At 36.5% G+C, this 15,116-nt stretch overlaps 2 protein-coding genes across 10 annotated transcripts in view; both read right to left on the reverse strand.

Moving 5' to 3' along the window:
* Window positions 1-2,978, reverse strand: part of CEP192 (centrosomal protein 192) — a 131,179-nt gene extending 128,201 nt beyond the window's left edge. For 3 of the 8 annotated variants that reach the window (XM_045187734.3, XM_045187732.3, XM_045187733.3), the window contains exon 1: window positions 2,842-2,952. The gene's annotated coding sequence lies outside the window, so the exon portion shown is untranslated. Of the gene's footprint in view, window positions 1-2,771 lie in introns of all 8 variants that reach the window. The other 5 variants (XM_024580151.3, XM_045187728.2, XM_045187729.2 and 2 more) reach the window with 4 other exon arrangements.
* A 4,227-nt stretch (window positions 2,979-7,205) lies between these two features.
* SEH1L (SEH1 like nucleoporin) overlaps window positions 7,206-15,116 on the reverse strand; it is a 59,699-nt gene continuing 51,788 nt past the window's right edge. The window contains exons 6-9 of one of the 2 annotated variants that reach the window (XM_071219516.1): window positions 13,064-13,204; window positions 12,077-12,234; window positions 10,581-10,731; window positions 7,206-8,033 (exon numbers count right to left, since the gene is read on the reverse strand). In XM_071219516.1, coding sequence (XP_071075617.1) covers window positions 7,838-8,033; window positions 10,581-10,731; window positions 12,077-12,234; window positions 13,064-13,204 — 646 coding nt within the window. In that variant the 3' untranslated portion in view covers window positions 7,206-7,837. Of the gene's footprint in view, window positions 9,615-10,580; window positions 10,732-12,076; window positions 12,235-13,063; window positions 13,205-15,116 lie in introns of both variants that reach the window. The other variant, XM_024580296.4, reaches the window with a different exon arrangement.

Consider the following 15,116-nt stretch of genomic DNA (forward strand, 5'->3'; position numbering starts at 1 on the left):
CATCTTCCAATGCATAAGCCAGCCCCAGAGCAAAGAATTATTTGGACAAAATGTCAATAGGACCAAGAAACTTTGCAAACCACTTGTGACACATTCAGTTAGCCACAGCCCCTTCTCCATACGCTGCACAAATCTTTTATTGCATTACAGTTGTGTTTTTACCTTGAAATAATAAAGCATAATATGCCAAAAACATTGCATATTTTCTTCCATCTTCAAAATTAAAATGGCTGCACAAAAATTCATTGATTTTGGTCATTTTTTTTAAATGCTTGCTGATATGACAGCTGTCACAATACAATCTAACAAATTGTTTCAAATGAAGTTAAAGACAGCTAAGCATTACTAGAACCACCATACGGATTAAAATTAAATGAACTTTTTGGCCAACCCAATATATACATTTCTCTAATTCCTCCACCAGAATTGCAAGGTAGCCATTTTCCCTACTATTGAAGAAGCTGAGACCAAAAAAAGGGAATTAAAAGACTCTTCCAGGTCAGCCACACAGTGCATATAGGAGCAGAGGATTCACATCCAGACAAGTCTGGCCCTGGAGTATTCTTCCTTCTGCACTAATGACATCTCACTCATCTTTAAATAACCTCAGCACAGACCTCTATTCTAAAATCGACACTCCTATTTCCAAATGGCTCTTTAATGTCTATCTTACCTCTAACTGCCTCCCAAGTAGTGCAAAGCCAACATATATAAAACTAGATCCATTACCTTTCCCCCCAATGCTCTTCCTGTTATCGTTAGTTTTGATATATATTATCCCTATTCTCTTGCTATACATTCTTAGACAGACACCTGGGACCATCTGATCCCTTCTGCTCTCTCCATTACCAAATTATGCTTCTAACTCCAAATACATCTCTAGAGCTAAGACCCATTTAGATATTCCCAACACCTGCTACCCATCACTATTTTTTTTTAATCCTCACCTGAGGACATTTTTTCATTGCTTTTTTTTATAGAGAAGAAAGGAGAAAGAGAAACATTGATCAACTGCCTTCTGTACATGCCAGTACTAGGGATCATACACACCCTACTCAGGGATTGTACATGTCTGGACCAAGACCAAACCCACAACCTAGGTATGTGCCCTAACCAGGAATTGAACCCGGAACCCTCTGGTTACAGGACAATGCTCCAAACTGAGCCACACAAATTAAGGCACACATCACTTTTTAATTGAAATTATTGCACGAGTCTTCCAACTAGCCTTCCCATGTCTAGCCTTGGAATTATTATGCTATTCATTTACAGATAAAAAACTGCATTAAAATACATACCAAACTCTTTAAGGGTTATTCCTGTTAGGAGTCAAATCTAAGAAAATTTAGGTATTAAGCAAAGACCATTCGTGCAACAAATCATTATCAAACACAATCATGAAAGACACTCTGCTGGGCACCAAGAATGCAAAAATAAATACGGCAGCTCCCCTCAGGTTGCTGACAATCCCTATCAATTATGATACAATGTTAAGTGGTTGGCCCGAGCTTTGCTATGGTTGCAAGAGTAACACAACCTAGTGGAAGATCTCTCAAAATGTAATCTAATACTCTATCACTTCCAGAAAGGATTACACTTGTTCTACACCATCCATAGACATACCACCTTCCTAAAGCTTTCCTAAAGGGAAAATTCCCTGACTTCCCTCTGTACTCACCCATTCTCCATCACTTAAAGTGTGAAGTCAATATCATGTTATCTTTCCTCTTGATACTTAAACTAAGTAGCCATCTTTGAGATTTTTCTTGCTATTTCCTTAAAGTGGTAACCTCAAAATTTTGCATTTGAGTTCATTAATATTTAGTTGTTTTAATTACATTTCTGGATATATAAAATATCATTTACAGTAGCCATCAATTGGAGGGCTACCTTTACAATTAAACACATTTAAAAACATGTGCTGTGGAAAAAAGACAGTCGTACTTCCCAAATATCCAATATTTAACCTTGGCACTTTAAGATATATCTTTCAAATATGTAGACATTCAGTATACTTTCAAAACTCACTGCAAACTTTCTCCATAAAACCGCAATTCGAAGAAAAAGTTGATATTGGAGCAGTAAAAACTCCAGTAGAATAATTTCAAAGTGGTTAATAGCAAATGGAAACACTCATAAAAAGAGCTGTCCTCCAAACGACTACCTCGAAAGGGACCTCGTGTTCTACTAAACAAAGTCTGTATGAAATAAAGAAAAAGCAAAAGTAGAATGATATTAAACATTGACTTATTTCACATTTTATTCATAAAGAAAATCAGATACAAGAAATGTAGGGAAGGGTCGCTTAGCAGAAATCAAAACAAAAGTGAATGAGTGACACTGGCAGACCCATCTGCATTAGCTAACAATGTGATTTCCCGGGTCAGAGTCTTAGACAAAAAGAAGAAACGGAACCGCCCATCACACACGAAGCAACAACAAACTCCAGAGCATTGCGCAAAGCGGGTTTGTTCATCACCATGTGGAAGGAACACGGGCTGTGATACCCAAAAATTCAAAGCCCGTTTCTTTCAGAGTCGCTCTCTAGTGCTTGACCAAGAGTATCCGACACAGTGGCGTCCAATTAAACTCAATGAGGGGAGTTCGTTGTGGCGGCCGGACCAGTACAAGGATTGAAACTGAGCGGCCCGACCTCGGCTCACGTAGTCCACAGCCCCCTCCGGGAAGTCTGCGCCCTTTTCCCAACCCCTCCCAAACCGTCACTGCCCAGCCGTCCCTGCAGCCAAATCGCCAGCCAAAAAATGTATTACACTGCCTCCTGCCAAACCTCACGTCAAGACACTGGAGCCCGATCCTCCTCTCCGAGCCCACAATCCTTACTTCAGGAAGCAAGATCGCGGTGTAAAGTTCGAGGAAGAGGCATCCCGAGGCGCTGCAAATACGCGTGCGCGTTTCCTCCGCGCCAGCCACAGCCAGAGCCGGCCTTACCAAGCGTCCCTCAGTTTTACGTCTGTTTGCGGCAAAAACGGAGAGCAGGGACTCAGAGACGGCTTTGGATTGGGCAGCGCGAAGGGACCGTGCAGGTACCGAGCCCCACGATTGGGCGGGGACGGCGCGCCTCGGATTTGAAGCAGGGAAGCGCGCTCTGCAGCGCGGGAGTAGACGTGTGGACGGCCTTCTCCCTCTAAGGAAACCGAAAGCGGCACGCTGAGAGCCTTAGCCAATTTGAAAGTAATGCCGACCTAATTCAGTTTGGGAACCCAAACCATCGTCACCCACCTTACACACAGAAATATTTCTGGTGATAACTTGATACTACCCCGAGTTCAGTATTGTTGCCACTTTTTTGTGCTTATATGAACTGATGCAGATCTTTTCTATCCATCACCATTTGGCAGATGCTGAAATCTCACGATTAGCCCACGTTATTCACTGCTAACAAGCTCCAATTAGGAAATCATTCCTAGGGATCCAAGCTTCATGATAGCTCGCTACAAGATGGCCTCTTTATTGGTCTGGTGTGGAAAGGGGAGGCTATGAGACATAATTCATCCCTAATTAACCCTACGTTTTCCTAACCTCTTCGAACGGCAAATCACCGACAATCTGCTCAGCACAAGGCCTTAGCTACTTACTACTTCACTGAAGCCGTATAGGTACTTCAATTTAACACCTTTCATTTCCTTTATCTCAAAATTTCTTCCAGTCTCAGAGGTAGTCTCTTTTCCAAAGTTAACTCCTTAACGTCATTCACTCAATAGTTAAGATGTACGTTTTGGGAAGAGAAAAAAAAGAAAAAGCATAGTTGAATTTAAATCCTACTCCTAATTTTAGCCTGGTGGTGGGGGGGGACATGTTTATTTGATCACTCTACCACCTCTAAAATGTTACTCAACCATCATTCCTAAATACCCTCTGGGTTCTCTGCCTTTAGATATGCTGTATCTCCCCATCTAAACCACAAACCACCCTTCCTTGTTTTATCACCTGAAGACCATTCTGTCTCTCCTATGCTTAATTGCCTCCACTTTCACACTGTATTGTCACTTTTCATGTTATCAGATTGGTCCCTGGCACTACTTCAACATTTGTTTTAATTGATCAGGTCTGGCTTTTTGACAGTCACGTTTCCACAGTTCTCCTGACATCTCTTCTTAAACCTCCCAGCTTAGCATTTGCAAAGTATAGTTATCCCCATTCTTCCTTTCTCCATACTCAATTACAAAGACAAGTGGAGAAAATCTCAAGATGTTCTGAATCCCGAAAAATACTTAGCTCTAGAACTGAAAGGATGCTGTTTTTGAGTAAAATGAGCAACCTTTGTTTCACAGGGTACTTTAACTCTTCTATACCATGGCTGTACATTGGAGACAAACTACCGGAATGTGTCTATATGTTCCAGACTCTGTAGCCCTTGTACCCAACTAAATATATGTCCTTCCCCCATAAAAATCATGTTACCAAAGCTCTCCCCACAACACCCAGCAAGACTCTGGTGACAGGGTTCTACAATCAAAGGATTCTGCAGGCAGGAAAGCCTACACTCTGATGCCATACTGCTTAGATCTCAATCGTGGCTCTCACTTTCTAGCTGTGCAGCTTTGGGCAGATGATTTTAACCTGTCAGTTTCCTCACCTGTCAAATTGGAAAAATCCAAGCACCTGCCTTAGAGGTTTGTTGTCAGAATTAAATCAATTAATTTGCATAAGGTATCTAAAAGAGCAATGGCACATGGAGGTACTCAACAAATATTCGGTATTATCGAACCTCATTTGCTAACTCAAATGGAAGAGTAGCACCCGAGAGCATTCCAAATCTCCTTGGACACTGAGTAGAGCTTACCAAAGCCAAATAGTTAACTGTGTCTTCCCGGGATTTGGAAGTGATGCCTATCCAGTTATGAAGAGAGAGACTTCTACCATGGCTCCCCTTACCAAATGTTCCAAGTGGTAACACTTCAGCAAATATCCAAATATCCAAAGCCTACTAACATGACAAGGTATGATTCCAGATTAATCTCCCACAAGTTCCCCAAATGAATCTTACTCTTTCCTTCTGTTGCCTGAAAACACCCTTGTCCTCTTTCACCTCCTAAACCATCATCCTGGAACTCCTATCCTCCTATTTTAATTAATTACTCCATCTATTGAAATCCCACATCCCTTCAAAATCCTGCCAGCTCAAGTCACTTTCTTTTATGCCTACTATACTGTTTCAACCTCTCATTATAAAGTTGAATCCTCCTTAATTTTTGTAAATCTTGTAAATACCTTCTCCCACTAGAATGACAGTTTGTGTGCAGACTACCTTCCTATTTTTTACATATTCCAATGTTTAGCAAGTATCTTGGACATAGAAGGAGGATACACAATATTCATTTAGTTGCAGTGAGAATCTGTCTCAATTCATTATCCCATTCTAAACCCAGGAACCTCTATGACTGAAATCAGAAAAGATATGAATTCTTAATTCTGAGCCAGATCTAGCCTTAAGTTAGACCCCTTGCTTTGAACCTAAACACGTCTACAGGTCTAAAACAAGTCCTTCAACAAAAGGGAGACCTTTGAGAATAATCCTTTGAAAAATAAAGGATTATTTTTCTTACACTATAATGCTAAAATGCTAACTTTACTGACAAAACATTTTCATGATTATATACAACAAAACTCAAATGTATCTAAAATTAAAATACATTACAAGGGCTGTCCAGAAGATAACCAGCCATGTACTATGAAAAAATGAGACAATTATTGAAGATGATCCAAGATACAAGAAACATTGTACATAGGACAATGATGCCTCAGTCTCCCCTAAAGTAGGCACCTTGGGACCTCTCACATTTCTCCCAATCGCCATCAGCTGCCCATCAAATTTTCCTGAATCTCATCAAAAAGGTCTGAAATCTCTTCCCTTTCAAAGGTGACTTCAGTTTTGGGAAAAGCCAGAAGTTGCAGGGCACCTCTGGGCTGTGGGGGGCTGAGTCACTTAGGTAATTTGATGTTGCACCAAAAAAAACTCTGCACCAGACATGATGCATGAGCAGGTGCATTGTCGTGATGAAGCTGCCAATCACCTGTTAGCCATAGCTGTGGCCTTCTAAATCACCTGAATAGTTTGTGGAGGAATGTCCAAGCTTAATGCAAAATTTAATGCAGATTCATTGCTGTACTCAATCATTTTGAATGCAACAGCCACACAGTACACATGCTCACTCGATGGCATCCACCCCCACTAACTAGTACAGTGAAATCGGCATTGTTCACACATGCGCATTCTAGCTCAGTCTCATTGGCTGCCAGATTACATTGATGTCGTACAAACTGTTCTCATTATATTAACAATGACTGGACTTTTCCCAGACAGACCTCATATATCTTATCAGCTATTCATTCTTTGCATGTTAAGCTCTAGGGATATGACACTATTCACAGGAAAGGTGTCTTTGAAAATTAAACTATGAAGTATAATATATGGTTATAACTATTATATCATCTGTGTGTGAATGATAGTCACATTTGAAATGCTCAAATTACATCTTTCTCTAGCCCTAAAGAAGTTAAATCTTTGACAACTCCTGAGAAAACTGAACCAAAAGGAATATTACTAGACCCATATATATCATTTATAATATAAAGCATTGTTTTTAAATTAAAAAATATGATTTTAGAAAATAATCTAACCCCTGACTCCTATAAAATTTTATTCAGCAATGTCACCCCAGTGAATTCAATAAAAAATTTAAAAAAGAGAAAGAAAATAATCAGATTGAAAGTCGTCAGTTCTACATGCTAGTCTACATAGTGCCTTTCTATCTTTTAAATGTCACACCGACCCCCTAATTTTTGATTATTTGGATTCTATTTTTTAGCAACATATTTTAAGGAGATATAAGCTTTACCAACTATCAAGTAGAATACATTATATATATTTTTTAATACAAGGAAATTTATTTTTATAGACTTTTTAAAAAATTTTTATTGTTGTTCAAGTACAGTTATCTGCCTTTTCCCCCCACCCCAGCCTAACCCCCAGCCCTCCCCACCTCCCTCCCATTTCCAACCCCCCCAATATTGTCCATGTGTCCTTTATAATTGTTCCTACAGACCCTTCACCCTTTTCCCCTGAAATTCCCTCCCCTCTTCCCTCTGGTCACTGTCAACCTGTTCTCAATTTCAGTGTCTTTGGTTATATTTTGCTTGTTTGTTTTGTTGATTAGACATTATATTTTTTATAAGGCAAAAGATTCATAGCTTTTAAAATATATTTTATTAAATAATCTATTCAAAGAATAATTACAAAAGCTTTAAACAGTAATTCCAAGCAATAAAAACAAGTTACTTTGTTTTAAAAAAAAGACCAACCGGTCTATATTATATTCTGCTGCTTTATACACAGGAATGATTTATTTTACAAACTGGTCAGTTTCAATATTAGCCTGTAAAATTAAAAACATCTCTTAATATGTCTCAAAGGAAGACTGAACTTTATAATGATATGCTTTCACATTAACCAGTATGCCAAACCATTAGAAACTTAACATCACAGTTAGAAACTTAACTGTAACAGTTCAAAATAAAATGTACAGAACAGGCACTATGAAGTCAGCTACTGGGTGAATCACATTGAAACACTACTTGTATGTATCTGTTTTCATCAAATCTGTTATCAACCAATGCAAATAATGTCCCTTTGATGCAGAAGCACAAACAGGTTTAGGTTCTAAACACTGTGTTCCAATTTTAATATGGGTACATGCAAGATAGATCCTAAATTAGAAAAACCTTCTGAAAGAATAATGAAGAAAAACAAAAAGCAGCCAGGAATAAAAGCATCTACAAGCACTTGAAAAAGGCCTTTAAGTGTTAAGTCAGTGTTTTAAATCCCTTCATTCTCAGGTAACAGATTAAGAGGCCGAGACAGAGATGGCCTGCAAGGGTAAGGATACTGGAGGCTGGCAGTGTCAACATCACAAGAGTGCTCTACAACAAGAGGAAGAGGAGGAGGATGGATGTGGGCATAACTGGACCATCTCGATCCAGCTCGTGGGGAATCCAGAAGGGGAAAGAAATACCTGAAACAATGAAGATAGGAAGAAAACACCAAAAGAGAACAAAACAACAGAAAAAGAAAAAGGAAAAAAAAAAAAGGGAGAGAAAGGTAAATACAAAGAGAACCAAACAGGATAAAACACATGCTAAAAAAAAGCTTTAGTATATTCATGCCAAAACTAATAGAACGTAATAGCAAAAATCAAGACCCTTACTCAAACCAAGCTTGCCTAAGCAAGTATAGAAACTTTAAAGAAAAAACTACAATCTGTTAAACTTAAAATGTTAAGAAAAATTACAAAAAGACATGAATGTTACAAAAGACATAAATTTTATAATCTAAAACATTTTCTAACCTCTCAGAAACATTTGATGCTACCCTGTAAATTTACAAATCTAGTAAGCTTTTCTTTATTTTAAGCAATGCTTCATTTGTAGTAGCAGCAGGCACACATTTTTTAAAAATTCAAACATGATACTGAAAACCAATTCAAATATACTTTCACTTTCCAAGAACTATAACCTTTGAATATTCTTAGTTGTTTTTCTGAAAAACCTTAGAATAGCACAGAATTTTGATAACTAAAAGGGATCAAAGAATATGTGCTATTGTTGTTATTCTGCCATTTTATAACTTGTCAATAATAATTATGCATTAATTTAGCCCACAAAGATTTATAGCCTTGTCACCAACGTCACATTTCTATAGGATATGAACTACATGAAGCGGCCAACTAAGAAAATTCTGGGACAAAGAATGTGGAAGATGTGCATGCACAATTTCAGCAAAATTTCAACTGCTTCTCTTAAGAGTACTTTTCCAAATTTTGACTTGAACTTTAAACCATCGAATCACACCATAAAAATATACAAGCACATTATTAGAAATGTTAATCTCTTTAGCAAATAGGAATCAAAAACTTACAAAGATGTTTTCATTTTACTACCAAATTTTAAATGAAGCAATAATGTTTAATGTGGCTACAAATTGTGCAGTTTCTCATTTTACTATTACTTTTTTCCCCTTTACTAATATTTTTATATATTACAAAGAAATGACAGTTATACTGAATAATATCATGTACAAACCAATTCTACAAAAGGTAAACAAATTAACACTCAAAGCAACCTTCATGAAAAATATTTATTCAGTCTTCAAATTAACATTATCTATACTCATCATTTTATCTTACTGTTTTAGAAAGCAAAGGAAATAAGCCTATATTCTCCAAATAAAGTGATATTTTCCCTCCTCCCAAATACTTATAAGGATGGTAATAATCCTTTTCATTTTAAACCCATGTTAGTTTCAGGAACATTTCAAAAAAGTTTTGGTGACAATGTCTCAACAAAAACCCTCTCCATTAGTATTTCAAAAGTTTCAAAAAGTGTCAATAACCTGGCTAATACAAAGGAAAGATGTATACTGTATTTTTAAGAGCCTTTGGATTGCATTTAGTAGTAAGCAGGTTGCTGGTGTATCTTGGGAGAGGTCAAATGGTGCTGGGATAGGGAAAAAGGAGCTCACTTTCCATTCCTGTATGCATGCAACAAGCAGCAAAACAGCAAAGTTACTCCAGTTAGCTGGTACTCAGCTGTGTTTTCTGTTAAAGGACATAATACAAATGAAGAGAAAATGCATCACAGATCTAACACACATGGTTATTAACACAGTCAGAATACAGATCAAAACTTCAAAGTTCTTTACAAAAGAAAATATGCAGTACAGGCAACAATCAAAAACTAGATTTTGTTTTTCTTTAAATCTACACTAGTATCCTTTGCCTCATGGAACCATCTTTATAATCTGATAACTTCTGCTGTAACCTGAAACTGTTTTCTTGCAAATACTTCAACCTCAAAATCAAATAGCAGGATTTCTTTATAAAAATACAACTATATAAAAAATATTTGAGAAAACTTCAAATACAATTATTTTATTTAAGAAGACAACAGAATAACCACAGGACAGTTTTTAAGGCTGTGCTTTGAAGTTTCCTGAATATTCCACAAAGAACATTAACATAATTTGACCATACAAGTTCACATATTTAAATTTGAATATGAAAACAGTATGACTCTTTAGATCACATCAAACATTAAGATAATTAAAATATTAAAAATTCTAAAAAATCAAGTACTCAGAATTTACCATTTTTTCTGACAATCTCCATTAAAGTTTTAAACAAACAAAAATATTAACTTACTCTCTTCTACAAAGCCTTAGTGTGTTTTATTTAAACTTTCAGTTTGACCCAAGTCAAAGGTTACACTGCCAGCACTACTAACACACTAATAATCTACGACTAAACTCCTCACTTTTATCTATCCTATAGTTCCTCTTCATCTAAATTTCAGAATATAATTTAGTTTGTTTAATGGCCTCACAACCTACCTGTAAATATCACGACTAAGTAAACCAAATACAGAGTCAACAATATGAATTTTTTCTACTGTGAGTGAATTTCTTACTTCAGTCTTATTAAAGTCCATTAAATAACACACTTTAGTATGGTTACCAGAATAATTTAAAAAGAAGAGTATTTCTAGTTTTCCCATAAACAGCCTACCTCCCAGCAGAAGATCCATTTAATGAATTTTGAAGATTTGGGATATTTGAACCTAGGGAAGGATTTGTGTTTCCCTGCTGAGAACTCCCATTGACTGGGCTTCCATTACCTTTCAAAATACCAGTACACTTCCAATTGTCCATATAATTAGCTGAAAAGAAAAGGCCAACTACATTAACATGATTAATGCTGAAGGGCACAAATCTATGTTCACGTTCTTAAATTACAATTAAAGAAAGAATTAAATACAATTAAAGTATCCTACAGGCTCCATTTCTCTCAGAATGTTTAAGATATTTTTATCAATACCTTAAATATATTTTTATAAATATATATAAAACATTTATATATTTTTTAAGCATGTCTTAATTTTAACAATTTTTTTAAAGTCTTAATTACTAATTTAGAAATAAAGCTTTCACCACCTATTTCCCTTTCTCGGAGGTAATTCTCTAAGCTACAGCATTTACATTAAGTTAATATCGAGAGAAATTCTTTGTATATGTAGGATATTGGACTTGTTTTCTTGGTTATGCAAGTCTAAGTCATGTGGGTACCTAATGTCCTCAGAGATGGATATAGGAAACAAAACCTTTGAGTTTGAGTGGCTTATCCAACACCTAAGTCTTCACAAGCAAAATTGGTCAGGGGAGACACTAAGCCCCAGGAAACCTAAGGTAGGGAGCCCTGCTGGCATGGAGCTGGGTGATCTCACTAAAACCCAGAGGCAAGAAAGGTCAACAAAGCCTGTGAAGTCAAATTACACTGAAGAAAGGGAAGTCTGGGCTGCTTCTACCACAGCCTAAAACTGATTTAGCCAAACTGTACTTTGGAAAACAGTCCACTTGTTCAGGTTAAATGAGCTAAGCTATAATTTTGGATCCAAGGTATGGGAAACCACTGACTAGAGTGGTCCACAAAGGACACCTCTGCCCAGTGGATAAACATCCATGTAAAAGTGTTGACCACTCAACAACCACCATAGTGTTGCCTACCCAGACCAGAGTCTCTCTCAGCATGGCGTTTGTAAGAAACCTTTAGAATCAATGGCCTCAAAATTCTTGGATTTTTCGGAGTTTTGAATTTGGGAGTCTTGAATTTTTGCAGAGGGGAACTGAGGAAGAGACTAGATTTTCTCCTATTAATAGCTGTTTCACTAAAGCCATTGTTTAATAGAAGAGGTGACTCTAGTCCTATTCTGAGTTTGCATTTTACATATAGAGCAAACAGTATCTTGAATATACTGCATGTTCTACTACAATTATTTTTAGTTTTTAAAGTTGCTTGATTCCACATGGAAACTTAAACAATTCAATTAGTCATTAACTGCTATGAACTAGGAAAACTGATGAAGGTTCAAAATAACAAATTAATATAAGACATAATTGAAAAGTAACTGTGGAAAGATAATTTTTTCTAAATGTTTAGAGTTTGAATTTCTAAGTGAAAATTTTAAAGCAGCAACATAAGGCAGTAATTCTTCATTGAAATCTCACCTTTCCATAATCTTACACAGCCATCATCGCCTGAAGATGCTAGCACTGTTCCAGTTATATTCCAACTCACTCGCCATACCTGAGAATTATGATTATCAAACTGAGCCACTATATGGATTTCAAATTTTGTTGGCCCACCAGAGGACGTAAGTTCTTTCCTGTTAACAAAAAAATTTCCCTGAGGAATTCTTGGAAAAGGTTTAAACACACACACACACACACACACACACACACACACACACACACCACCTACCTAAGCAAACAAAAATATATGGTCTCACCTACATACCATATTATTTTATAGTAACGTGCACACCCATACCCTAACCCCATTAGCTCAATGGGCCGTGTTATGTTCAATTGACTCCCCAGTACCTGGCATGATCCTACCACATAAAAGATAATGAATGACTGTTTCATAGAAAAAATATACAACAGAAGAGGATTTTATTCCCCCAAAGTAAAGGAATTAACACAGATGATAATTCATTTTAAACGAAAAGCAGTAGGAAGAATAGGAGAGAAGAAAGGAGGGGAAAGGAATAAAAAAGAAATGAAACAATTCCAAAATTAAAGCTAAAAGGTTATTCACAACAATGGCTCAGTGCTAATTTAATTTTCCTTGGTCTGTCACCTCTCATTCACTCATTTATAGAGTACCAAGTATATGCAGAGGTTCTAATTCATTGTTGGTACTAGCATGAATAAAACATACTCCTGATAGGGCAGGACAAGGGAGAACAACAGGGGAAAATTGGGACAACTGTAATAGAACAATAACAATTAAAAAATAAAAAATTAAAATTAAAAAAAGAAAATATAAATTTCTATTCAATTCCTCATCCCCTAGAGTCATATATTTACAGATGAAATGTTCATTAAGGCATCCATTCTTCAGATCACAATAGCCTCTACACTCTTCCCCCCACACAAAAATAATCAAGAGTTAAGAACACTTTCAAATTAGTAATTGCTTTGAAAACTCACCTCACAGGTTTTAATGTAAAAATTCTCACATCTTTGGTTGCAATGGCCAGAATGTGGTAAGACCTTCCCAAGTTTGGAGCAAATGCAATATCATGGACAGGATCAGTAACTGTCATGAGGGTTTCAGCTTTTGCATATTTCCTAATGAAAAAACAATTAATTTACATTAAAAATTCCAGAAATAAACATTTTTAAAATCCACATGTTAATGTACCTCAATTTTCTTTATATTGCTCACAATAAAGTAATATTTATCTCTGCAGTTATGTAGAATATCCAAGTTTTAACCCCTGAAACTGGGAATGTAACCTAATTTGGAAAAAGTGTCTTTACAGATATAATTAAAAGATTTTGGGATGAGAACATTCCCTGGATTTAGTGTTGAGTGAGGCATTGTAAAAGAAGAAAAACAAAGACAGAGAGAAGACAGACATGTGAAGAAAGAGGCTGAGACTGGAGTTATCTGCACACACCAAGGAACTCCTGGAACCACTAGAAGCTTGAAGAGGTAAGACAGGATTTTAGAAGGAGCATAGTCCTGAGTTAACACATTAACTTCAGATTTCTGGCTTCCAGAAATGTAAGCATAACTTTGTTTTGAGCCACCATTTTGTAGTTATTTCTTACTGCAGCCCTAGGAAACTTGCATAACCTCCCGGGTTTCTTCTGTTGATTTTTGAAGTTTAGCTTAAAACACTTTAACAAAAACTTAAGTAAGAATGATATCTTGATTTATTAGCTATAATATATAGTTTTTAAAAAGTAACTGAATTTCTTGAGTATTTGCGTATAAATTTAAAAAGTAAAACTGATAACAGCAGGAACTGTTTTAGCACTGATAAAGAAAGCTATACCAGTTATTTCATCCTTACAATTCTACTTTATATCTGTAAATAGAGAGTAAGAAGACAATGAAGGAGACAACAGATCAAATTTTCCTATTACCTCTTTCTGTCTTCAATTGACTATCAGGGACAGAACTGAAGAACTGTGTGTTAAAAAAGAGGTTAGAGATATATCCCTATCTCAACTTTCTACCACCCTCCTCTGAAATACAGGTTGGGGCAAAATTAGATGTACAGTTGTTCAATGGAAAATACTATAATAATTAGTAAGTAATAATACAAGATTAAGCTGTGTTTTGCATACCCACAACTGTAAACCTACATTTGCCTACTACCCCTGTATTGGTGTTCCCAGCGCTCTCTACGTGGCCACCTTTTCATCCCAACATTCTTTCTGAAATACCTCCAAGCTAATAAGAACTTCAAGGGTTCCTCCTTGATCTCTTCACACCCTATTATCCTAAACAATTGCATCTATACCCTTGCTTCTACTAAGTAGTCCTGACTCTCTATTTGACCTTAGACTAGTCATTTTACTTTGTCAGTCTCACTTTCTACATTTAGAAAATGGTGCTAATATAAAAGCTACCTACCCTATTTATGAGATGGTTACTGGCATTCATATTTCATAATATATGTGAAAAGTACCCTGTAACATACATAAATGCAGGATACTTACATCACTGTCAAGGTCGGGTCTGTCTTATTATTTTCATTCACAAATAGAAATAAAAATATCCAATACTGGTTAACTTGACAAATGTTTCCTATGTACTAAATGGTGTCACTTCTTACAAAAAGATCAATTAGGTATCGATAACTGAATGCTACATAGTCCAATCTCACATGTACTCCATGTAACATGCTCAACCTATTAAGAACCTTCAAACTCTTACTTCAAAGAACCAGACCAAAAAAATCCAAAAATAGCTGAACTCAAAAAGATCTAATAACTTCCTAAGTCAGTTTCTCCCCATCCCTGCCTGCAGACATTGTTACCACTTTACCATCATTTTAGATGCAGAAAATGCCAGGCACATGCTGACTCCCTTGCAGGTGAAGCATGGTAAAGTGACCCCAATTCTGGCCAACAGGATGTGATGAAAAAGACTAAGGTGCTTCTAGAAAAAGTTTTTCTCTTCCTAATAGAAAAAGATTCATGAAAGGAAATGTCCTCCTTCACATTTGCATGGGTCACCTGGCACTTT

This window comes from Desmodus rotundus, chromosome 10 (genome assembly GCF_022682495.2).
Source record: "Desmodus rotundus isolate HL8 chromosome 10, HLdesRot8A.1, whole genome shotgun sequence".
NCBI classification, from domain to species: domain Eukaryota; kingdom Metazoa; phylum Chordata; class Mammalia; order Chiroptera; family Phyllostomidae; genus Desmodus; species Desmodus rotundus.